Raw genomic sequence first — 27,268 nt, forward strand, 5'->3', positions numbered from 1 at the left:
GCTTTCTAAATAAACAGGATTGTGAGAAATTAATTCATGCATTTATCTCTAGTAGGATTGACTACTGCAATGCGGTGTTCACTGGCTGTTCAAACTGTTCTCTATACAGCCTCCAGTTAATCCAAAATGCGCTGCAAGAATTATTACAAGAACAAGAAAATATGAACACATAACCCCAGTTCTTAAATCTTTACACTGGCTCCCAGTTAAGTTTAGGGCAGATTTCAAAATTCTCCTTTTAACATATAAAGCATTAAATGGCCAAGGTCCGCTTACTTGTCTGAACTTATCATGACTTACAAACCTGAGCACATTAAGATCTCAAGATGCCGGTCTGCTTAGGATTCCAAGGATTAATAAAATAACAGTGGGAGGTCGAGCTTTTAGTTACAGGGCCCCTAAACTGTGGAATGGTCTTCCTGCTTCCATAAGAGATGCCCCTTCAGTCTCAGCCTTTAAATCCCGGCTGAAGACTCACTACTTCAGTTTAGCATATCCTGACTAGAGCTGCTGATTAACTGTACATACTGCATCTCTGTTGTTAGTCATTAGCACTATAACATAAGTAACATGATAATTATATTTGAATACTAACCCTCACCTATTCTGTTTCTTTTCTCGGTACCCAAATGTGGCCATTGGTGCCACGGCCCACCTGCCAAGTTGTTTGCCTGCCTATGGTAAAGTCATCCCTGATGGAGGATCACAGGAATCATGGGAAAGAGGGTCCTTTCATCGGAGCAACGTTTCAGCCGTGGCATGGCCAAATGGGGAGGCAGCTAGATGGATGAGGTCTCCAGGACTCTAAAAATATCCAAACCTAATTATGTCATATCATCTACTGTTAAACCGTAATTCTAAAATTTTTATTATTATGCTGTCTTAAGGAATTGTTCTGTTGTGTATATTGTATTGTATTGACCCCCTACTTTTGACACCCACTGCACGCCCACACCTACCTGGAAAGGGGTCTCTCTTTGAACTGCCTTTCCGAGGTTTCTTCCATTTTCCCTACAAGGTTTTATTGGGAGTTTTTCCTTGTCTTCTCAGAGAGTCAAGGCTGGGGGCTGTCAAAAGGCAGGGCCTGTTAAAGCCCATTGCGGCACTTCCTGTGTGATTTTGGGCTATACAAAAATAAACTGTATTGTATTGTAAGTGAACCAGCCGCCGTCATCCAGCCTTAGGAGCTGACGTCAGAGATTCGATCCCTATAAGGGGAAGCCAAAATGCGTACACCACCAAATAAGTGCAAAACATGTGTCATGCACTCTTTGTATTATTTGGCAGGTTCTATATATTTATAGTGAAAGACATGGGGAATGGGATCCTGGCTGGAAATGTGCTGGGATCCTTACCCGGCATGTAAGGACAGGGGTGGTTTGTTTAGGGCATTGTCTTCTCTGAGGCACTAGATGGATTACAGCACTACCACAGGGCACATTGGGAACTGCAGTTTGTTGGCTCAGCCTTACTGGGTTCTGTGGGTGCCACCAGGGGATGCAGAAGGGTCTAGCATGCCCTACGTCGCTGGGATTCAGCCTCAGTCTGGAGGAGGAGTACAAAGCTTGCTGGAGGAGACAACAGAATTGCCTAGTGTGTGGCTGTGATGTGGGAAACATTAGCCGTAAGAGTTTTACACAACAAAACCCTTTCTTCACTTTAGGACTTGTGTCTGAGCCTTTGTGTCGGGAGTTTGGGAAGCTGGAGCTCCCCCTAAGGACCACAATATATATTACACATCTCAACGCTACTTTAGTGTTCCAAGGTTTACTGACTTTGAATTGGAACTTTTTATAACTGACGATTTTAACATTACTGGATACGCCCATTTTAATTTAATTTTAACTTTTTTTATTACTATATCTTTTTCCATTGTCTCTCACTGAAGAAAAAAAAAACAATGGGGATGAATGGTGTAATATTTTTAATGTGAATTAACTCTAGTCATTTTTTCAATAAACATATAGATTTTAATATTTTATCACTTGGCAATACACGTCAAAATCGTTTAAATCATAGCGTTATGATATATGCTAAGAAATCCTGTCACTGACAGGAATGACATCATTTAAAAGTTGCTCATCACCAATCAATAGTTTATCTTAGCTTCATAATGAACATGTCAGACTGCTTTAAATGAGCATTCAACAACATTAGATACTAGCTGACGCCCGGTGTAAGAATAGGAACGGAAAAAGGTGAGAAAGGAATTCAGAAATCAAGAAGAAAGAAATACTTCTTGAAAGATGGACTTGTGAATAGGGGTTTTGCTGGAGACGACAGATAATGAGTCGAAAGATCTAAATGTAGAAAAAGTTACGTACACCTGACCGTGGTTGAAGACTGGTTGTTGTAGATTAACGCAAATCTTTGCAAACGTAATGCAAGGCGGGATGTTGGGGTCGTGTTTGAAGTAAATGACAATGGAGAATCTCGGAAAGAGCTTGAATTTCAGCTTCACCACCATAAACTCCAGATGTTGCCATTGTATTGATAGTACTCATGACTTGTTGTGATAACTCGACTTGCGTTGGAAAGAATAGGATGAACGTCTCCAAATCTATCCCAATATGGTGCAACGAAATCTACTGCCCTATGTCGTAGTGAGAGTGCATTGCTTTCGTCAACCATTTGTGTCAAGAAATAACCCAGTGATAGGAACAGTCAGTTGCCGGATCCCGAAATAGAGATGACGTTGTACAAAAAAACAGTCGACAGAAAAGATACTGTTGTTCATTTTATAACAGAGTCTTAGGAAACAACTGTCGCAGTATAACGAAAATAGCAAGGAGCGTAACCAATGCCAATGGTCGAGAGAGTATCTTCCTATAGCAGGCTACGGAATAGACTCCCAGGCGCAGACATGGCCGAAGTGAAAGGTCACGCGGTCAGGAAGGATATCGGGCGCTGACGTGACACCAATGGGGTCATGAGAAAGGAGCGGGGAACTCAGTAGTCCGAAGGAGGAATAGGAATCGAGAAAAGCAGCGTGGGGGTGTATGGGAGGCCGCAGGCAGCGTGGAGAACGGCTAAGAATCGAGAAATGCCATGTGTTACTGGTTTTGAAGAGGAAGCAGGACGAACCAGAAGAGAAATATACAGTCATGGCCGAAATTATCAGCACCCCTGGAATTTTCCCACAAAATGCACCATTTCTCCCAGACAATTGTTGCAATTACAAATGTTTTGGTATACACATGTTTATTTCCTTTATGTGCATTGGAACAACACAAAAAAAAAACAGAGAAAAAAAAGCCAAATCTGACATCATGTCACACAGAACTCCAAAAACGGGCCGGACAAAATTATTGGCACCTTCAGCTTAATATTTGGTTGCACGCCCTTTGGAAAAAATAACTGAGATCAAGCGCTTCCTATAACCATCACCAAGCTTGTTCCACCTCTCAACTGGAATTTCTGACCCCTCTTCTTTTGCAAACTGCTCAAGGTCTCTCAGGTTTGAAGGGCACCTTCTCCCAAAAGCAATTTTGAGATCTCTCCGTAAGTGTTCAATCGGATTTAGATCCGGACTCATTGCTGGCCACTTCAGAACTCTCCAGCGCTTTGTCTTCAACCATTTCTGGGTGCTTTTAGAGGTACGTTTGGGGTCATTGTCCTGCTGGAACACCCATGACCTCTGACACAGACCCAGTTTTCTGACACTGAGCCCTACATTGCTCCCCAATATCTTTTGGTAGTCTTCAGATTTCATGATGCCTTGCACACAGTCAAGGCATCCAGTGCCAGAGGCTGCAAAATATCCCCAAAACATCTCAGAACCTCCACCATGTTTGACTGTAGGTACTGTGTTGTTCTTTTCTTCGTAGGCCTCATTGCGTTTTTTGTAAACCGTAGAATGATGAGCTTTACCATAAAGCTCTACCTTGGTCTCATCTGTCCACAAGACGTTCACCCAGAAGGATTTTGGCTTCCACAAGTACATTTTGGCAAACTCCAGTTTGGCTTTTTTATGTTTCTGTGTCAGCAGTGGGGTCCTCCTGGCTCTCCTGCCATAACGTTTAATTTCGTTCAGATGTCGACGGATAGTTTGAGCTGACACTGTTGCACCCTGAGTCTGCAGAACAGCTTGAATATGTTTTGAAGATGATTGGGGCTGTTTATCCACCATTCGCAGACTTTTATCAGTTTTTCTCCAAGTCCAGGGAGATTAGCTGCAGTGCCATGTGTTGTGAACTTCTTGATTATGTTGCGCACAGCGGACAAAGGAAAATGAAGATCTTTGGAGATGGACTTGTAGCCTTAAGATTGTTCATATTTTCCCACAAGTCCTCAGACAATTCTCTGCTCTTCTTTCTGTTCTCCATGCTTAGTGTGGCCCACTCAGACACACAACAGAAAGGTTGAGTCAACATGTCTCCATTTTAACTGGCTTCAGGTGTGACTGCTATATTGCCAGCACCTGTTTCTGGCCACAGGTGAGTTCAAGCGAGCATCATATGCTTGAAATAAAATGATTTACTCACAATTTGGTAAAGGTGCCAATAATTTTGTCCAGCCCATTTTTTGAGTTCTGTGTGACATGTCAGATTTGTCTTTTTTTCTCTGTTTTTTTGTGATGTTTCAATGCGCATAAAGGAAATAAACATGTATACCAAAACATTTGTAACTGCAACACTTTTCTAAGAGAAATAGTGCATTTCCTGGGAAAATTCCGGGGTTGCAGATAATTTGGGCCATGACTGCATATAAGAGATGCTACAAAAAAAACAGGAACACTTCTGCATTGTTTTGTTTCTCTTTGAGCAGTAATTTCATGAACTCACAACACTCCACTAAGCTTCATCTTCACGGTGGTGTGGGCCAGGCTAAGGCATGAGGCTTTATTTGCCTTGGTTATCAAGTGCAACTTGCACTCATTCCCTTTGGTGGAACCAAAACCGCCTCAGATAAGCATGGTGTCTCGATTTTAAGAGTCCTTCTTGCGAAGCGAGCTGCATGGAATACCCCCCCTTGGTGTTACCCTACAGAATCCTCTGATATCCTGTTGATTTCAAGGTTCCTTCGATGGCAGCAACTTGCCCAGATCCTTCATTTAAAAAGACAAAAAAAAAAGCACAACCATTTGACCTTTGGAATACGGGTCTTGCTGCGAAAAGCATGTTAGTTCTTCTTGTACAATATCGGGATTCCCCTTTTCACTCCGCACTTTGTCTTATACCCTTCCAGAATCCATGAGCATCATCCAAGCTGGAGGTGAGCATTCACACATGTTTATTAATAAGAACACGGGTACACAGGTGGACTGTTTCTAAAGGAAAATTATTATTATTATTAAATAGCAGTCGGTCCTTCATGCTGCATAATTTTGTGAGTTCTTGTGTGGTTGTTCAGATGGCTTATTTGTGAGAATCTCTTGCCACATTCAGGACAGCAGTGTGGCTTTTCTCCTGTGTGAACTCTCTTATGTTTCTGAAGATAGCTATTACAGGAGAATTTTTTGTCACATTCAGAACAATAATAAAGTTTCTCTCCACTGTGAATTTTTGAGTGGATCTGAAGGCTGTTTCTTTGGGAAAATCGTTTGCCACATTCAGAACAGCTAAATGGCTTCTCTCCCGTATGAATTCTTATGTGCTGCTGAAGCGCACTACTCCCAGAGAAGTGTTTGCCACATTCAGTACAGCTATATGACTTTTCACCAGTGTGAATTTTTGCATGTCTTTGGAGACTGCAACTGTCTGAAAATCGTTTGCCACATTCTGAACAGCAATAAGGTTTTTCTCCCGTATGGTTCCTTGTGTGGATCTGAAGACTACGTCTTTGTGAGAACTGTTTACCACATTCTGCACAGTGATAGGGCTTCTCTCCAGTGTGAATTCTCAGGTGGATAATAAGACTGTTGTTGTTTGAAAAACACTTGCTGCATTCAGAACAGGGGTGAGGTTTCTCACCAGCATGGATTCTTTTATGTTTATGAAGGCCACTACAGTTTGAGAATTGTTTACCACAGTCGGGGCAACAATAGGGTTTTTCTCCAGTGTGAATCCGTATGTGGCACTGAAGATGGCCTATTTCTGATAATCTTTTCTGAGCAGCAATAAGGTTTCTCTCCCGTATGAATTCTTGTGTGTTTATAAAGAGTACTTCTGTGTGAGAACAGTTTGCCACATTCCAAACAACAGTGAGGTTTCTCTCCAGAGTGGATTCTGATGTGGCTCTGAAGTTGACTAATTTCTAGGAACTGTTTGCCACACTCATTACAACTATAAGGCTTTTCTCCAGTGTGAATTCTCAAGTGCCTTTGAAGCCTATTTAGAAATGAGAATCCTTTACCACACTCAGAACAGCAATATGGCTTTTCTTCCGTGTGAATTTTGGCATGTTTACGAAGACTACTACTAAGGGGAAATCCCTTGCCACATTCAGAACAGCAGTATGGTTTCTCTCCAGTGTGAAGTCTAATATGTGTCTGAAGACTGGTCTTACGGGAGAACTGTTTGCCACATTCTGAACAGCAATAAAGCTTTTCTCCAGTATGAATTCGTGTGCGTTGCCGATGAGCACTACTGTCAGAGAATTGCTTATCACATTCAGAACAGCAGTAAGGTTTTTCTCCAGTATGGATCCTTGTGTGGGTTTGAAGACCGCTTACTTGTGAGAATCGTTTGCCACATTCAGAACAGCAATGAGGCTTCTCTTTAGTATGAATTTTTTTATGCTTCTGTAGATTACTGCTGTGCGCAAATTGTTTGCCACATTCCAAACAACAGTGAGGTTTCTCTCCAGTGTGAACTCTGATGTGGCTCTGACGATGACCAATTTCTAGGAACTGTTTCCCACATTCATTACAACTATAAGGCTTTTCTCCAGTGTGAATTCTCAAGTGCCTTTGAAGCCTATTTAGAAATGAGAATCCTTTACCACATTCAGAACAGCAATAAGGCTTTTCTCCCGTGTGAATTTTGGCATGTTTACGAAGACTACTACTAAGGGGAAATCCCTTGCCACATTCAGAACAGCAATATGTTTTCTCTCCAGTGTGAAGTCTAATATGTGTGTAAAGACTGGTCTTACGGGAGAACCGTTTGCCACATTCTGAACAGCAATAAGGCTTCTCTCCAGTATGAATTCGTGTGTGTTGCCGATGAGCACTACTGTCAGAGAATTGCTTATCACATTCAGAGCAGCAGTAAGGTTTTTCTCCAGTATGGATCCTTGTATGGGTGTGAAGACTGCTTACTTGTGAGAATCGTTTGCCACTTTCAGAACAGCAATGAGGCTTCTCTTTAGTATGAATTCTTTTATGCTTCTGAAGATTACTGCTGTGTGCAAATCGTTTGCCACATTCTGAACAACAGTGAGGTTTCTCTTCAGTGTGATCTCTAAAGTGTTTTTGCACTTGTTGATTAACTTTGATGACACCTGTCTGTGTGTGCTTGCCAGGAGTAACAGAACTGCATTGTGACGAGGCTGCTATTAAACTCTGGGATCCACTTTGTGATTTCTCCATATTCTTCTTGTCCTGTTTCTGTTGCAGTCCGCACGGAAGAGAGGGCTGAGCAAATAATGTTTTGGAAAAGCTTCCGTTCTCAGGGAAATCTGAAATAGCAAAAACACTTCCGTTAGTGTTACCATTTTTATTTATTTATTTATTTATTTTTGATAATTAAAAAGGGCATCTGGCACATTAGTTGGTATTGGTGACTCACTGGTCAGTTCCACTCCTGCTCTGTCCACTGCGTGTGTGGACTTTTCCTCCTTTTTGTTCAGCTTCTCTGTCATCTTCTCCTATTTCACAAATGTGTCACTCACTATCTGGTGTGACAGAGTTTGGATATGTGTGCCAGTGTGCCCTACAGGGGGCTGTTATCCATTCGCAGGTTGATGTCTGCCTCATATTGAAAGCTGCCCATGACCATAAGGTTAAGACATTGGGTGAATAGGATCTGACAAGTGGAGCTGATGGAAGTTTTCAAGTTCAGGCTCCTCTGTCATGTTTAGCAATTCTTCTCCTGGCTTATGTTTCAATTAATTTTTAATATGTTTGTTAATTTTTCATACTTTAGTTCCTTTGTGCAATTAAATACTGTTATGTATTTGTATCATTTGTCTTGTTATGCATTCTGTGTTAACATTATTTTATTTTGTGATTTTTCAGTTTCTACATGTACAGTTTTGTTCTACCATACTCCTTGGACTTTAAGGGGGGAATTGCCTAGAGGTAGGGACACCCTTACCTCACCGTTAGGGGGCTACTGCCCAAAAGCCTGTATATTCAGGCGAGAACTGCATTTATATAAATACAGTCTGGTGGGTCACACAAGTATTGTTGTTTTTTTTTTTTTTCACTTATTTTGCTCTGTCACTTGGATTGTTCTAGTACATTTCGATTTTAGACTCAAGTAACTCTTTGACAACTTTGGGTTTCTTTCTGTTGGGATGCATTTCAAGGTACGTTTAGACTCGTTCCCGTTGTTCTGAATTTGAATTTAAAAGCCTAACCTCCGTTCCGAGGCCTAGTTAAGCCTGAAGAAGCCTTCTGTTTTATGGGGTCAGGACCCAAAAGGCAAGGCTCTGGTACACTGATCCCGTAAACAGTTTTCTGTTTCATGGTATATTTACTCCAAAACAATTTATCAACCATAAATACTCTAAACGTTTCTTTAACCTTCACTAAATATAGTCATGACATAATGTCTTAACTGGATTTTAAAAAGTTGCCCTGTCATGCAATAAAAATTCACATATAAAGTAAGGGGTCCAATAAGATTGCCCCTTACTGTCCAAACTTCAAATTGCGTTAAGAACAGATAACTAAGTTTGTTTCATAGAACTAGGGGTTTACATCCCTAACTGCACACATGAGACCTTCAGCTTCGATTCAGTAGAATTGTCAAATGAGTGATGGCACCTTTCTGGGTGAACATCAGAACACTCTAGACGAGAACAGGCCATTCAGCCCAAACAAGCTCGGCAGTCCTATCCAATTAATTCTTCCAAAAAAAACATTAAGTCGAGTTTTGAAAGTCCTTAAAGTCCTACTGTCTACCACACTACTTGGTCTCTTATTCCAAGTGTCTATCATTCTCTGTGTAAAGAAAAACTTCCTAATGTTTGTGTGAAATTTCCCCTTCACAAGTTTCCAACTGTGTCCCCGTGTTCTTGATGAACTCATTTTAAAGTCACCGTCTTGATCCACTACACTAATTCCCTTTATCATTTTAAACACGTCTTAATCTTCTTTTCCTTAAACTCTAAAGGCTCAGCTCTTTTAATCTTTCCTTATAATTCATCCCCTGTAGCCCTGAATCAGCCTAGTCGCTCTTCTCTGGACATTTTCTAGTGCTGCTATGGTTTTTTGGAGACCCAAACTGCACCCGGGACTCCACATGAGGCCTCACCAGTGTGTTATAAAGCCTGAGCAGAACCTCCTGTGACTTGTACTCCACGCATCAAGATGATATATAACCTGTCATTCTGTTAGTCTTCTTAATGGCTTTTAAACACTGTCTGGCAGATGATAGTGTTGAGTCCACTATGACTCCTAAATCCTTCTCATAAGGTGTACTCTTGATTTTCAGACCGCCCATTGTGTATTCAAACCCCACATTTTTACTTCCTATGTGTGATACTTTACATTTACTGATATTAAATTTCATCTGCCTGTATATTGCCCAAGTCCCTCTGTAATAATTCAAGTGATCTGAGATTATCTGCCCTCAATGTCCCTAAAGTCCTACTACCACACTACTTGGTCTCTTATTCCAAGTGTCTGTGGTTCTCTGTGTTAAGAAACGCTTCCTAAAGTTTGTGTGAAGTTTCCCCTTAACAAGTTTCCGACTGTGCCCCTGTGATCTTGATGAACTCATTTTAAAGTCACAGTCTTGGACTAATTCCCTTCATGATTTTAAACACTTCACTCAGGTCTCCTCTTAATCTTCTTTTGCTTAATCTGTAAAGGCTCAGATCTTTTAAGGTTTCCTCATAACTCATCCCCTGTAGCCCTAAATCAGCCTTGTTGCTCTTCTCTGGACCTTTTCTTGTGCTGCTATGTCCTTTTTATAGCCTGGAGACTAAACTTCCAAATGAGGCCTCACCAGTCCTGTCCACTTAATTCTTCTAATGTAACATCAAGTCGAGTTTTGAAAGTCCCTAAAGTCCTCTCATCTACTACACTAGTCGGTCGCTTATTCCAAGTGTCTGTGGTTCTCTGTGTTAAGAAACACTTCCTCATGTTTGTGTGAAGTTTTCCCTTAACAAGTTTCCAACTGTGTCCCCGTGTTCTTGATGAACTCATTTTAAAGTCACCGTCTCGATCCACTGGAGTAATTCTCTAATTGTATGCATGGGACAATTAGGGTGGGACCCTACAGACTTCTTCTTCTTCTTTCAGCTGCTCCTGTTAGAGGTCGACACAGCGGATCATCTTCTTCCATATCTTTCTGTCCTCATCATCTTGTTCTGTTACACTCATCACTTGCATGTCCTCTCTCACCACAGCCATAAACCTTCTCTTAGGCCTTCATCTTTTCCTCTTCCCTAGCAGCTCTATCCTTAGCATTCTTCTCCCAATATACCCAGCATCTCTCCTCTGCACATGTCCAAACCAATGCAATCTCACCTCTCTGACTTTGTCTCCCAACTATCCAACTTGAGCCAACCCTCTAATGGATTTCTAATCCTATCCATTCTCATCACACCCAATGCATATCTTAGCATTGGGACCCTCCAGACTAATAATTAGAAAATGTCATCCAACTGACCGTTGTGAATGATTGCGCGGACAGGCAGAAAAAGTCCAACACACCGTTTTATGACCGCGTGAACTTCAGATAAGGTGTGTCACTCATACCCACCTTTAGCTCACTGGTATGATCCATATTGGGTTAAAGGACAAAATGAATTGGGAGATGAAGTGATCAGCCAGCCCACCCAACAATCCTAAAGATCAGACATATCACATCAACCTATAGAAGTCAATGAGATGATGTTGTAGTGTGAAATTTTGCATGTAAGTTGATAAATTTTTTGTATGTCTTTCTTTGTATGGTTAAGTACTGAAAACACACACACACCCTTTGAGGAGTGAGTCTCTTTGTAATTTTCCGACAGAGTTGGGGAGAAGTGCCTCAAACCAGTTTGGCAAAGGGATTCTCTGCAGGACTCTATCAGTGAACCCCGACAGGAAAGCCAGACTGGCAAACTTCAGCTCAACAAATGGTTTTGGGAGGTGGCAGGTGTGAAGGTATTCAGTGCCCCATTGGTCTGAAAAGTATGGCTGTTTGGAATTGGCTTGTATCAGAAGCCTTTAAGTACCACGATACCCTATTGGCTGTAGGGGTTTGGACAGAGAGTCTATAAATTTGCTTGCTTTACCCCTCCCTCTCTCTCTTACCAACTGGTGAAGGACCATCTCACACACCATGAACTGAACAACACAACACAATGTACAGCACAACTCGGCAGCCATATTGAGACAGGCATGCAGCCTGTTCTGAAGAAAGCTGACCACAAATGAGGACTTCACTAGAGATATTTTAAGTAACTAACAAGTCTGTGTGCCGCCTGAAACCACACATCAGCATTTATCAGGTTGTATGGTTGCCAGTGCTCACTTGTACCTTTCTTATTGTTATTATTTATTAATATTATCAATAATACATTAATTACAGTAAACTGTAACTCAGCTCCTGCTTGTCTTTTACTACACCTAATTGCCTGAGGTTATAAATGTAGAAGGAAAAGTGGGGAGAAGTTATATGGTACAATAACATATAAACCGGGGTAAGTCTGTGAGATCTGAGACATTCTGACAAAGGCTACACATTAATAATACAAAAGTGGAAAGGGGAGTAATAGAGAACTCCACCTGGACAAAACAGATGAACAGCCCAGTCAGGCAGCTCAGGCATGGAATTTGTTCGCCTGACTTTGGGGGAATAGTTGAACATTTCATTTTGTCATTTATTACAAATATTATTTTATCTCATTTACATACACTGGGAAAGTAGTGCGATGGGGTCAACATTTCGAAAAATTCCCCTTCCACTCTTTACGTTTCAGGGTAAGTAAAGGCTGTCTGTGCGAGTCGGGACGGGACAGCCCGGAAGCAAAAGACTCTGAAAGGAATCGCCCCGTTTAGACAAGGGTGGCGCAGCGGTTTAGTAAGACTCGGGTTCATGCGTGGATTGCATGTTGTGTGTTGGTTTTCCTCCCGACAGTCCAAAGACATGCAGGTTAAGTGGATTGCCTTTGTTAAATCGGTCCGCGTGACTGTGTGTGTTCAACCTGTGATGGATGTGCCCAGTCCTGCGGAAATGTTCCTGCCTTGCACCCTATGCATGCTGGGCTAGGCGTCAGCTTCCCTGAAACGGATAAGCGGTTTGAAAATGGATGAATGGTTAGAAAATGACACAAGTCTCAAAATCATTCCTGTACAATTAACTGCTGAGTACTAAAAACAATATCATGCCTTTGTTTCATTAAACAGTACAGTATTAGCCAGGAATATTTCACCGCAACAATCACTGCTTTATGTGGGAAAAGAATTTCTCTTTTTGTTCAGTCAAAACTTTTCTAATTTCTTACTTGTTACGCATCAGGCACCCGAACAGCAGCTCTCCGTTCAATTCTCATTAACACTAGAATTACCTAAGCCTATGAAAAAACTCGTAATCCCGGCCCATCTTAAATCCGTTCGCACCTCTCTGTTAGCGTCTTTTGTGTTGTAAATGTGTCAATAAGCAAAAGCAGCAAGCAGCCCGCTATCTCATCCCCTCACCGCTGCAGGAAGGGCAGAAACGCTCAAACAGCTCAAGCCTTATATAAAAGCCAGATCGAATGTTATTTAAAGCCACAAGAAAACTGCAGAGCTTCCCGTGTTTGATCGACAAGGGCTTGCTGACACAGCACAGCAAGCTTTGCTGAAGTGACTTCAGCTGCAGGTGGAAGCTCCTGTCGCACCCTACACCACTGTGTTTGCTCTCATTCAGGAAAAGATCCCAGTCGCCCCACGGGAGAAAGACTTTCCGAGACTAAGCTCCACGCAACTGTTGTTACGGTTCTGCCTTTGTCCGGAAACGGTTTCATAAGCTTTATGACCTTAGTCTAAAGTCACTTCAGTACACATGTACTTTGTCAGCATGTCAAGACAAGCAGCGGTGGAATCTGTACATGTTCTCAGCATTGCTTTGTTTTACATTTAACTCTTTTAGGGCGGATGTTGACTTTTGTCGACAGGAGGGGTTGAGGGTGCATGTCGACAAAAGTCCACATCCAAGGGTAGAGGGCGACAATCAGCTGTTAATAATGACAAAACTCGCTGTTACGGCACAGGCATTCCCTCTCTGCTTGGAGAAATGTTAGACTCATTGACTCAGCATCTAATCCTTGCGTGTGCATGAAATACAAAATGTAAACAAAGGCAAGATGGCATCGACATCTCATGAGGGAGCAAAGAGAGTGCAGAAAAGAAAATATTCAGCAGACGATGTTTTGCGCATTATCGCTGAGTCGGACTCTGATTTTTCAGAATCTGATTTTGTTGACAGTGATCAGGAGATCGAGCAAGAGAGTGAGGAACTGGTATCAGCTGATCGGACACCAGCCGATGCCGCCCCAGCAGATCGGCTGCCAGCTTAGCGCATTCGTGAAGCCGAAGCACCTACGGCAAGTTTCGTGTGGGAGGAATACCCAGATATTGATCCATGGGAGCCAAACTGGCTACTGCACATCATAAGATGCCATGGCTTGCTGTTGGACATGACAGATTGCCAGCCACTGGACTACTTCAGGCTGAGGCTGCTTTCCAGCTACTGTCAGAGAGACAAACAGGTCTGCAGAGCAATTTTATGAATCGTGCACTGTGCTTGCACCACATTCTCGTTTTTCAAAGTGGAAACCCACAACAAAAGACAAGATGAAGGGCTTTGTGGCATTACATATAGAGATGGGACAAGACTGGTGATATAACTTCAGGGAGCACTGGTCCAAATGTGCTTTGTCCCCTGTTGACTTTGAACAGGTTATGCCGCGTGATGATCGGTATGTGCTGCTGCCAAGTTATATTCACTTCTGTGATAACCAGAAGCAAATCCCAAGGGGTGAGCCAGGCCATAACCCCATGTATGAAGTTCAGCCCCTGCTTGACATCGTGGAGCCAACATATGAACAATTTTATCAGCCTGGCCGCGATTTGTCTGTGGATGAATCTATGATAAAAGACAAGGGACGCCTTTTAATCTGCCAATATATGCCAGACAAGCCCACAAAGTATGGCATAGAGAATTTTGTACTGGCAGAAGCAAACACTGGTTTCTGCCTGAAAGTAATTACATATTGTTGTGGGGTACAAAATCTTTACATTTTGGTTTAATTTTTCATTATATTTTGTTCGACACAAGACAACAGATGAACTACATTTAGGGCAAATCAAAGTTGGTTTTCTTCCCTTACACCTCACTTTTAAAACAGCTGCTCCAACATAGAAAGGAAGACATGCTGGTGGCTCAATTACTTTATAACCTGGGAAAGGAGGACTGAGCCGATGCCTAATTATTTTACAGCCTGGGAAAGGATGATCTACCGACACCTCAGAGAACATAAAAGGTTTTATTGTTTGGGAAAACGGACAGTGAATTAATTCTTCATATTGACAGCCAGCCAATCAGAATCTTGCAAAACCCCCTGGAACAACTTTAGAATAAATATGCCTCATCTGAGGAGTGAGTAAGGGAAGTAAGGATGTAAGGAAGTAAGGAAGGAGGGAGGAAGAAGAATGGACGAAGACGTCACTGGTCGTCAGAAAATCATCATGAACATCGATTGGTAGATCAAACGCCGCCCTGGGATATTCATCCTTGTCATCTGTAACTTTTTTTCGTAAGTTTTTTCTAAAGACTATATATATTCAGACTTTCCTATCAGTACCTATTTTCTATTATTGTTTGTTCCAGTGGTATTATTATTATTCTTGTAATAAATACCATGCTGCTTTTAACTTTCTATGCATTGTCTTAAAGTCTATAGAGTGACTGAAATAATAAGCTAGATTTCTTTGAGCACCTGGTGCAGCCGGAGATTTGCCATATGCTCTGATCTGCGAGGTTTATTAAGGCTGAGGGTGTGAGCTCCACCCAATAGTAGGGAACAGGATGTAAAGTAAGGCATTCTTGGCTGATAAATTGCCTATAGTCAAGAGTGCTGAGCCTTTGTATGTTTAAATGTATCCTTGTAGACCAAAAGTAATATTTAGGTCTGAGATATCATTAAAACATTGTATGTTGTTGGTGCCGATAATAAGTAAGTCTCTTGAAGTGCTGAGTGACATGCTGTGTTATACTTAAAGCACTTGTGTGGTTAAAAGTGCTAAAGGTTAATCAGTGTGTGTGTGTCATTCATGGGGCACTGTTGTGGTAAGGGTCTGTGTGTGTATATATATATATATATATATATATATAGCTATGTATGTGTGTGTTCATTTAAAAGTGCAACAGTAGACCACCCTGATAACGAACTTGACGAATACACTTACCCTTGAGGGAAAACAGGTAAAGGGTAAGTAGAGGGAAATACTATGATAATACACATATACAGGAAAGTATTTCTTTCAAAGAGAGAACTGTCCCTTGACAAGTCAGGTTGTGCTGGAGTTGCTTCAGGGCTATGAACATTTGGGTCATGTTGTGTACATATGAACAATTTTTATACATCCCCAGAATTGTTCATGGAGCTACACAGCAGGGGAATTGAAGCTTGTGGCACAGTAAGGGTGAACAGGAAACAAAGGCCTTCACTGGCTGAAGAGGAAAAGAGGTGACAATCCAGTTTTAATGCGGGTGAAAAACTTGGTGGCAGTGGCATGGCATGATGTCAGATGGGTGACTCGTCTCTCTACGGTACACACTAACTATACATGTGAGAAAGTGCAGCAACAGACAATTGAAAAGGAGGCACCAGTGCAACACGTATTGTAAGCAGAGCAATGTGGCAATGCATGCAGTTGGCTGCTTTCAGCGACATCATACTTTGCAGGACTTTACCGTGTAACAAGTATGCAAAATCATACAACATGTAAGACAGTAACATTTGTCAAAAGTAAACATTTTTTGCTGATTTGATATGTTAAACAATTGCTTTCTGTTCTTTTTTTACAAAAGTTAATTTTTGGAAAAATATTCAGCCCTGGGAGAAAAGAAACAAAAACAAACAAAAAAAAAAACCAGCCCTAAAAGAGTTCATCCCGTTACTTACCTGTTCCAGCACCGCCAGGCAACTGCAGCTCTAATGTGTTCCCCACTTCAGATTTCAGCTCTAGAGAATTCCGCCGGGTAGCCAGTTGTCCCGTATTAGTGACCCAGGGCTGTAAACGGGGATGATGTCCTTCAGAAACCTCTTGCTTGAAAACATTCTCACTTTTTATAACTGAGAAATCTTCTGGGTCCTCAACTTTAATCTTGACAATCTCCCTCTGGGACTCCTCCTCCTTCTCCTCCTCTTTCAGCACTTCACAGTCTTCCTCCTTCAAACACAGATCCTCCAAGGCATCCCACTCCCAATCCTCTGGTTTCACACGTGCCAGTTTTTCGTCTGTCATACAGTCGTGGCCTGAGGCCATGTTCTGTGTTAAACTCTTTTCTCTCCCCAGGTGTCTGCTCTTCTGTTCTCAAGTGGCCTGGAGGGGGTTTAAGACCCCTCACGGCATCATCTCGTGAAATTACCAAGGAGGCTCCTTTTGTCCCTGTGAGAATTAAAAAAAAAAAAACAAAACAAAAAAAACCAAATGATAGAGTGACAAAGTAACAAACACACAAGAGATCAGGAATGCTGATCCTTCTCATTTAAAAACTGCATTTTGTGTTTACTTGTGTTATATTTGACTGATGGTTAAATGTGTTTGATGATCAGAAACATTTTGTGTGACAAACATGCAAAAGAATAAGAAATCAGGAAGGGGGCAAATAGTTTTTCATACCACTGTAAGTTCCACATTCAATTCAAAATTCTCCTGTTAACATTTAAGGCTCTCCACAACCTTGCCCCTCCATATCTGTCAGACCACCTCCCGTACCCTCAGATCCTCTTTCTCCATCCACCTGACTGTCCCCATTGTCCGTCTTACCGCTATCGGGAGCACAGCATTCAGTTGCTCTGGAAGTCATTACCACATGAGCTTATAAATACTGAATCATTTTCACTTTTCAAATCAAAACTTACAACTCATTTGTTTATGACTGCTTTATCTCTTTGATTACAATTGCTCTGTCTGATTTTAATTTTCATATTTTAGTTTTGTTTATAATCTGTTTTATCTATTGTTTGGTGTCCTTGAGTGTTTAGAAACGCGCCTACAAAAAATAAAATGCATTATCATTATAAGTGTCACACATGTGCGAATAGGAGACAACTAAAAGGCCTAAATAATTGTAATTCCATGCCTGACCAGGGGGCGGCGAGGTGTGCACTAATTGTCTCTCTCAATCCCTTAAAGACCATTCTCGGGAAATCCCGCCTGGTTCCGGCACTACTGATGATGTCACTTCTGGTTCTGGCCCTGATGACATCACTTCCTCCACCGGCCTTTAAAGCCACCATCTTAAGTCAAGGTGTTCAGTTCAGCTGTGGACTCTGATCCGTTTCTTATTTCTTCAAAAGCATTTTGCAGCCAGGACACAATATACGGGTGGCTGCCCCAAACCTTTATGATGTCTCAGAGTCATCCTTATCACATAAGGTAGGTATGACGTACCACGTGCGTGGGTTTATTTGGACTGCTGATAAGGATATTCTTTATTCATTCATTCAATACGCAAATAATGACATCATTTATTGATACATCGCTGTCCCTTCCTGTATGGAGGCGGCAGCGGGTTTCACGATATGCTGACCGTCTGCTTCTTCCTCCACCTCATCCTGTGGCTGTGTGCGGCGACGTTTACTTCAAAACGCTCCTTGAAATCGGAGCCGGTAAGTGTGGAAGGGGATCTCTTAGGAAGACAGGAATAGTTCTGCCAATCAGCTTTAAAATTCAGTCACAGATGAGCACACAGATTCTACGTTGCAAGGCACAACAGCAAAATTCTGTGTTTCAGTCGGCTTGTTATATTTTCTCCTCCCTTCCCCTTAATTATATGTTGCGCAAATCGGGCAACCGTTTCTGTTTTGTGTACATGTCAGATGGGGCCCCAAAGAATAAAATGTCATCTTTGCTGTGTCTAACAGAGGCATTCCTAGAAAAGGAAGTTGTCCTCGGCTCGGTCAGCTTACTGCACCCTGTCTTACGACAGACGCCTCTGTGAATAACCTGCTGTTAGAGCAAAACGGCTTTCTCAGCTTTTAACCCTTAGTAGCTTGCAAGTAGTATTTTTTTCTTTCACATTTGCCATGTCTTGCCTGCAAAAGCAACGCAACGCATCATTTAAAATGCCCACAGCCTACCTGAGTATTGTTGCTGACCACATCCATCCCTTTATGACCGCAGCGGCTCCCTCCAGCAGGATAGTACACCACGTCACAAAGCTCAGATCATCTCCAACATGACGAGGGGTTCAGTGGACACCGATGGCCTCCACAGTCACCAGATCTCAACTCAGTAGAGCACCTCTGGGATGTGGTGGAACGGGAGACTCGCATCATGGATGTGCAGCTGACAAATCGGCAGCCACTGCGTGATGCTATCGTGTCAATATGGCGCAAAATCCCTGAGGAATGTTTCCAGTGCCTTGTCGAATCGATGCCACAAACAATTATGTCAGATCTGAAAGCAAAAAAAAAAAAAAGAGGTCCCACCTGAGGTGTACCTAATAAAGTGGACACCGAGTGCGTGTAGAGATGTACGAGAGATGATTTGGTGACTGTGACGAGAGGTCCGTGGTGCTGCACCAATTTTAAATCAATAAATAAGCTGAACGCACTCACACTGGTGGAGTGGAGCGGGGCTTGAGCGGTCAGCCGACCGTGCGTTGCCCCACCAGCACGTGCGGGCAATTTGATTGTCTCTTTATCAGCCTGGGGCACCAATCCGGTGCTTGCATCTGCAACCGCTTCCCCAGCATATAAAAGGAGGGCGTAAGAGGGAACGAGAGAAAAACGAAAGGGAACAGAGAGAAAGAAAGCCACAGCGGATCATCTTCTTCCACATCTTCCTGTCCTCATCATCTTGCTCTGTCACCCCCATCACCTGCATGTCCACTCTCAGCTCATCCATAAACCTCCTCTTAGGCCTTCCTCTGTTCCCCTTTCCTGGCAGCTCTATCCTTAGCACCTTTCTCCCAGTATACCCAGCATCTCTCCTCTTCACATGTCCAAACCATCTCGCCTCTCTGACTTTGTCACCCAACCTGAGCTGACCCTCTAATGTCCTCATTTCTAATCCTGTCCATCCTCGTCACACCCAATGCATATCTTAGCATCTTCAACTCTGCCACCTCCAGCTCTGTCTCCTGCTATCTGGTCAGTGCCACCGTCTCCAGCCCATATAACACAGCTGGTCTCACTACCGTCCTGTAGACCTTCCCTTTCACTCTTGCTGATATCTGTCTGTCACAGATCACTCCTGACACTCTTCTCCACCCACTCCACCCTGCCTCTCTCTTTCACCTCTCTTCCACAATCCCCATTACCCTGTACTGTTGATCCCAAGTATTTAAACTCATCCACCTTCATCAACTCTACTCTCTTCATCCTCACCATTCCACTGACCTCCCTCTCATTTACACACGTGTTCTGTCTTGGTGGTCCTAATGACCTTCATTCTCCTCTCCTCTCATATCTCCACCTCTCCAGGGTCACCTCAACCTGCTCCATACTCTCGCTACAGATCACAATGTCATCAGCAAACATCACAGTCCACAGGGACTCCTGTCTAATCTTGTCTGTCAACCTGTCCATCGCCATTGCAAATAAGAAAGGGCTCAGAGCCGATCCCTGATGTAATCCCACCTCCGTCATTCCTACCGCAGACATCACCACGGTCACACTTTCCTTACATATCCTGTACATCTCTTATGTACTTCTCTGCCACTCCTAACTTCCTCATACAATACCAGAGCAAATACTAATAAACCATTAAATTCAAACCAGACAGGAGGAATAACTGGAGACCCTGGCCACAAACTGGGATTTGTTTTAATAATAATAATGATGATGATGATGATAATACATTTTATTTATGTAGCACCTTTCCCACACTCAAATGCTTTGGCCTTTTCTTCTGTTTGTCACTTGCTCTTCTTCTTCTTTTCCATTCAGTACTTGTGCAGTTCCTAACTCCATTACCCACATTTTCAATTTGGGCACCATCATTGCTCCTCTGTATGTCAAACATGGGCACCGTTGGGGCGATGCCACCATTTAAATTCCCAGACCCTGACCCTACGCCTGTCCCAAGATGCCCTCATTATAACACAACACAACTTATTTCTTGTATGAGTGCAGGGCCAGAGTGCTGTGAAAAACTCTTACATACAAGGACGGCTCCTACGGACTACTAAACACAGAACTGGTGCACATATAATGCAGATTTGTTAAAACACACTGTGAGGTGCACACGGTCCAACAGCTTCATGTCCTGCTTCAATGGCGACTTTGCAGCCCTGTCACATAGCATGTCCGTCGGCCGTAGAAGGCTCATCACTGCAACAACGAGTTATCTCGCAGCCCCGTCACGCAATGTGTCCATCAGCCGACCCTCAGGGTACTTTAATTCACCTAATGACCTGGCCCACTTCCTTTGTCCCCTTTCCTCCAGTACGACCTGACCCTAGCCACGGGGACCAACCTGATGAGGAAGACTATCAGTGTCTGGACTGAAGGAGGGAGCCGAGGCAGAGGGACTAATGAAACCTCGTGGCCGTGGCAATCAGCAGCTACCCTCTAATACAGACGTAGCTCTGATCTCTCTCTCAGAAACATCAAACGTTACTTCTTAACCACCTGTAGATGATAATGTCCGCTGATCAAATAGGTATCGCTAGCCAAGCGGAGGCAAGATGCACTCCAACACGTGGTGAGAGGTACAGCGACTCGAACTGAGGCCGGCGGGTGAGTGAGGAGGGCCCCTGCCAGTAGTCCCTCTCTGAGACTCGCGCATAAAAATCGCTTTCGCAAGTGAACTATGTTACTTAGCGCGATGAGAGATATCGCAAAATCAACCGGAATGTTCATGCAAATTCTAGAAAACAACCCGATCTAAATCCGTTAAGTAGTTCGCTAACTAAGTGGAGGTAAGGTCACGCCCCGAGGCTGGAGCGTGAATGAGGAGGTCCCCGCCCTGTTGCGAAGAAATCGGTACAGCAAGCGAACTATGATACTTAGCGCAATGAGAGAAATAGCAGAATGAACCGAAATGTTCAAGCAAATTATAGAAAAAACGATCTAAATCCGTTAAGTAGTTCTTGCGTGAAAAGCGGACAGACAGACAGACGTTGGATTATACATCTATATATATCATGACTAGTCAATGTCAAGTTAATCGTAAATCGAAGACTTTTTTTTTTTCTTTCTAATGATATCGTCTGAATGATTTGAAACCTAAAATGGAGGAGTAGGTTTCACTTCCTCACCTTCCCTTCTGATTATGAAACCACAGTGCATGATGAATGCACACAAGTGTAAATGGAAACCAGTTACGTGAGGGGGAACTGCTGGCTCCTTTGTCATTTGCATTTTATGGCTAATACGGAGTCGTTAAAAACATCGAATGCAGCTGTTTAGGACTAAAATAAGCAATTAAGGGTTCAAAATCTTAACAAGCGAGACAACTAAAATAAAGCAGAAAAATGTCACTTGAGTAGTAAGAGCTTCATCAGGAATAACACTAGTCTACAAAAATATATTTTTGGTTTGCTACTGGGAACTTCAGAGCAGCTCTGTATTAAGTTTTTTACACTGATTCCATATAAGCCAGCACGTCAGATTTTTGAGATACACATCATTGACGTTTTGACACTTTTAAATATCAATATATCAACACAATATCTAGAGTTTGAACTCTGTCCCACCAAAATTGTTTTGATGTGTTTATTCTGAATTGGTTTTCAAGCTGATGTATTATTTTAGAAATCACAGACCATCTTGAAGAAATGGCAAAGACAGACGGTTTAGTGTGGCGTAACATTCATGTGCATCCAGAGACTGGCTAAGCTGGTTTGAAAGTTGGCACACCTCTAGTCACTTCATCATAGCATTGGCTGCATATTTTTATAACAAGTTGTGTTATATTTAAAAATAACAGCGTTAATAGAATGTCCTGAGAGCCGAGTTGTTTCATGCAGACAGACAGACAGACTAGCCAATTACAGCAGACGATTTCCACGCTACACGTTACAAACCATGGCTGTTATAACAAAAAATAAAACAAACACAAGTAAATTATAAAATAAAATGATAAGGTCTGTGTGTGTGCGTCCAGTCCTTCAGAGCAATCAGATCAGCCACTTTGGCTTTGGCGACTTGAACTAAAGAGGAACTGCGAGTGTGAGACACACAAGGAGGTGTGAGAGGGTCGGAGAGTTGAAAAGCAGACAGGAGGCGAGCTGAGCTCCTCAAGATGACGGGCTTTAGGGGAACAGGACTTAGTTTGACTGCCGGGGCCTTCAGACTGGCATACACACCACTGGGCACCGGATGAGGTCCTCCTCGTCTCTTCATGCCACGTCTTTGCCAGTTCTGTTCTCATATCTTGAATTTGTCTCTTCTATTATTTCATCTTTTGCTGTTCTTCTAATTTCTCTTCACATAACTGCTGTCTTTCTTCATTCCAATTAGCAATGTTAAGTTTGCATCACTTATCTTAGATCACTTGCCTGGATTGAAATTATGAGTGAGTCTTCCCGGTATAACAACACTTTGTTGGAAATTGATGATTTTTTTGCATGGAAGTAGCAGGCCATGATCTCCTCTTCATCTACCACTGACCACCGTGTCGAGTCTTTTCGATTTACTGCTCACCTTACACTTTGGTGGTCTTGTCTGTTCCACCTACCATCTTGACTGTCACCCACACAGGAGGTCCTCTTGTCTTCAGCCGAAGATGTCACACTATCACTGCCACCATCGCCTACCCCAGTGCTTAGGCAGGAGTAGGGACATTTCTATGCTGGGAGTCATGAATCTGGTATGAGTTACTACTTCTGGATCACAATCAGGCTAGAAAAAATAGTTTGGCTTTGATGAGGTTTTGTAATGAAACCCACCCTGTGTAGATATCCATCAAGACTTGAGTAGCTAGGTGGGCTTACATTGTACATGCTTTTTGACTTCTTCTTACCTTCTTTACCTCCCACCTTCTAGAGTTTCTCTCTGGGTTAAATTATTCACATTTTCCTGTTGTGTTTACCAACAGGAGCGATGCTCACTCTTCAGTCATGGCAGTTCTGCTGCACTGCTGTATTTCTTATTTTCCTAAATTGCCAGCGTGGTTTCAGTGTAGCACTGGCACTGTTCCTAAAGATGCATACTTTTGTAATTCATAAGGAGTTACGTTAACCAGCAGGACATCAAGATGGACCTGAAAGTTCTTCATTAGTCCTGTTCTTCCCAGCACAATTTGCACAATTACTGTTTTTAAATTCAAGTGTGAATTTTTAAGTGTTTTTGAAGATTGCTGTTTTGAGAGAATTGTTTCCCACAGTCAGAACAGCAATATGGCTTCTCTCCAGTATGAATTCTTGTGTGCTGCTGAAGTGTGCTGTTACGGGAGAATCGTTTGCCACATTCAGCACAACAATAAGGTTTCTCTCCAGTGTGAATTCTTCTGTGTTTATGAAGGCAACTGCTGTTTGAAAATTGTTTCCCACAGTCAGGACAACAGTAAGGTTTCTCTCCAGTGTGAAGGTTGATGTGCCTCCGAAGGAGGCTGACTTGTAAGAACTGTTTTCCACATTCAGCGCAGCGATAAGGTTTTTCTCCAGTATGAATTTTCGCATGTGTCCGAAGACTGCTGTTATTAGAGAATCGCTTACCACACTCAGAGCAGCAGTAAGGTTTTTCTCCGGTGTGGAAAGTTTTGTGGCTCTGAAGATGGCCTAACTGTAGGAATCGTTTGCCACATTCGGCACAGCAATGAGGTTTTTCTCCAGTGTGAATTCGTTTGTGTTTATGAAGATTGCTGCTGCAAGAAAAGAATTTGCCACACTCAGTACAGACATACGGATTTGGTTTTGTATGAAGCCATTTATGGTATTTATAATCCAGCATGTTTTTGAAAGTTCTTTTGCATCCTTGGCAGGCATACACCGTCTCTTGATACGTATTATGCTCTTGATCACTGTCAATGGCTTCTTTTGGCGTTTCTTCATTAGCGGGAAGAGGACTGCACTGCACAGAGGCTGCTGTCACATTCTCTGACCCACTTGCTAATTTCTTCCTATCCTCATTTTCAGGTTTCTGCTGCAGTCTGCACTGAGGAGAGGGCTTTGTAAAAGAAGATGAAGAGAAGCCCCCACTTTCCTGGAAATCTGTAAAGACAATAAGAGTTTAGGTAAATGTCTGAAATCAACACATTAATATTATTAAGAGACAGGTGACCCACTGGATGTTGGTGCTCAATTCCTTTACATGTATGACTAATGTGAGTGTGGACCTGTCACAAACAAATATATGGGACATTGGGTATAAATTTATGGTACTTGTAAAAGTTAACTTTTTTCAGTTTTATTCTCCCAATCTCGATCACGCTCTACCAACCACCCCTGCCTCTCCTGGTCTGACTTTAAGTAACAGCGCCAGCGTAAATTCACACACAATCTGACGCTGTTCGCTTTTAAATAATATTGCATTAGTGCAATGATGTTTGGTACTATTCAGGTCATAAAATGATTTCTTCAAATTGTCACATATATTGTCTCTTTCTTTCAGGTGTGTAATAGAAACCACAGCATAGAGAGAAGTGTGCGCATTGCAACAGGTACACATGTCGTAAATGTAGGAAGGACTGTCCTTGCGTGTGTTAACATTTGAATTTGATGATTGCACATAGCGCTGAACTGACCTCATAAAAGGTCATGAAATGAATAATTCCAAATATCATATAGACCTACGTCTCTGTTTTTTTTTTTTGACATCATAAACCATAAGGTGCATACTAATTCTGCGTGAGCAGGAACACTCAACAAAACTAAATAAAAAAAAAAAAATCAAGTGACGGTGAGATACAAAGAAGGCAGATTCGCCAGCGTTTGTGTGTCAGCTTTTATCCCTCCAGATCAGAGAATATCCAGATCCATTGCCTCAAAACACCACTCACATCTCCAGTTATTCCCAGTTTCAAATAAAAACTAACAGCATCAGATCCCTAGGGAGGTAGTATGTATCGTGATCGTGACTGAGAGACTAAAAGTGAAAAAAAAGGTAACTTTTACAAGTACAGCACTATAAATGTACAGTACACGGTCTGTTACAGACGTAAACCAATGTTATGTGTGTACTGTATAATATTAACAATAAGAGCAGCTCACTACTGAAAATGGCAAATACAGGAGGCAGTGGGGATCAAACCAGGGACTCTTCAGTCGGCAACTCTTACTGCTACACCACGGAAGCTGTTGTATCGTCCTTGATCCTTTTGTGAAAGTGTTTATTTGATCTTTGGACTTCAGACTTCACACATTCTATAGTTTATGCCTACATTTTGTAACATTTATTACTAAAAAATGAAAAAGTTACCATTTTAACAATACGTTTACACAGATTATTGTAGAAACAGAACACACATTAAATGCATGTGTTCCAAATAATGATCTATTATTTCCACTCAAAAACTCCAGGGGTTCACTTCCAGATAATCAAACAAGGCATGAGCTGGGAGAACTTTGTGAACGGTCTGCGATGGTGGGGGGATGGAATAGCAGGCTGCTTGCACATTTACAGGACAAAAGACGCTGATGGAGAGGTGCGAATGGATTTAAGGTGGGCCAGATTTATGAGTTTTCTCGTAGGCTCTGGTAAATTCTAGTGTTAAAACAGCTGTTCAAACAAAAACAGAAAGACATGTCAATGCCTCAGGCTATCAATTACTTTATAACCTGAGAAAGGATGGGCATCTGGGACTACAAGTTGCTAAATGGATTTACAGCCCGGGAAAGGAAGGCATGCTAGTAGGAACTAAGCAACTTCAAAAAGTTTAGTGTTTTTGGGGAGGACAGGCTCAAACTGAAAAAAGAGTCGGAGCAAATTAATTTGTCACATTGACAGCCAGCCAATCAGGTACATGTTGCAATCATTTCTTGCGAAACCCCCGATTAGAATTTTATAATAAACTAGCTGTGTAAGCCCGTGCTGTTTAAAGCCCGGGGTCCTAGAAACTACTGAAATCATCAGGAAAAAAACTTAAACGTAGAGATGTCAGGTAATTGCAAGGGACTACTCTGGGTGTCTCTCTCTCTCTCCTAGGATGATTTGTTTTATTGACGTGCTGCCTCGTTTGTGAATTAGCGGCCAGAGGAAAAGTAAAAGGGATACCGTGTTGTAGATGTTAGCGGCTAAGTGACATTGTCTTTCTTCGGCGGTTTCATTTTGTCGCTGTGCTCGCCTCGTTTGTGTTATTAGCTGCTAAGCAAATTTTTTGTTTCCTCGGGGATGGAGCCCTTACCCCCAACTCCACCTCTCACTTCTGGGCCAGACACACTCACTTCCATGCATAGACTTTAATATATAAGATACGGTCGCATTGGGTTGACCCGGTGGACCCTGCCCATTCTCTGTGTTGTCTGCATGTGCTTCTCCAACAAAACTTCAGATCTTCACTCACATCCCTGGTGTGGGGTAGAAAATCTGTACATTTTTGGTTTGTATTTCCATTATATTTTGTTCAGGACAAGACAACAGATGAACAACATTCAGGACAAATCAAAGCATGCCTTCTTCCCAGTTACACCTCACTTTTAAAACAGCCGTTCCAACAAAGTAAGGAAGACATGCTGGTGGCTCAATTACTTTATAACCTGAGAAAGGATGGACATCTAATTATTTTATAGCCTGGGGAAGGAAGACATAGCGACACCTCAGAGAACATAAGTTTTATTGTTTGGGAAAACGGACAGTGAATTCATTCATCATATTGACAGGCAAGCCAATCAGAATATCTAACAATCACATCTTGCAAAACCCCCGGTACAAATTTAGAATAAATATGCCTCGTCTAAGGAGCGATATAGTGAGGAAGTAAGGAAGGAGGGAGAAGAAGAAGGGACAAAGACATCAGAGGAGGACACATCGACATCAACGTGGAGCCATTTCCATCTGGTCATCAGAAAAGCATCATGAACAACTACGAGTTCTAAGATCACAAGCCGTCTGCGACATTCATCCT

At 42.3% G+C, this 27,268-nt stretch overlaps 1 protein-coding gene across 1 annotated transcript in view; it reads right to left on the minus strand.

The window, feature by feature from the left end:
• Window positions 1-27,268, minus strand: part of LOC120528889 (zinc finger protein 850-like) — a 61,355-nt gene that overhangs the window by 25,029 nt on the left and 9,058 nt on the right. Inside the window, 3 exon segments of the mRNA XM_039752966.1 lie at window positions 5,302-6,040; window positions 6,042-7,329; window positions 23,529-24,416. Of these exon segments, the coding sequence (XP_039608900.1) occupies window positions 5,302-6,040; window positions 6,042-7,329; window positions 23,529-24,416 (2,915 nt within the window).

This window comes from Polypterus senegalus, chromosome 4 (assembly GCF_016835505.1).
Source record: "Polypterus senegalus isolate Bchr_013 chromosome 4, ASM1683550v1, whole genome shotgun sequence".
Lineage (NCBI taxonomy): Eukaryota > Metazoa > Chordata > Cladistia > Polypteriformes > Polypteridae > Polypterus > Polypterus senegalus.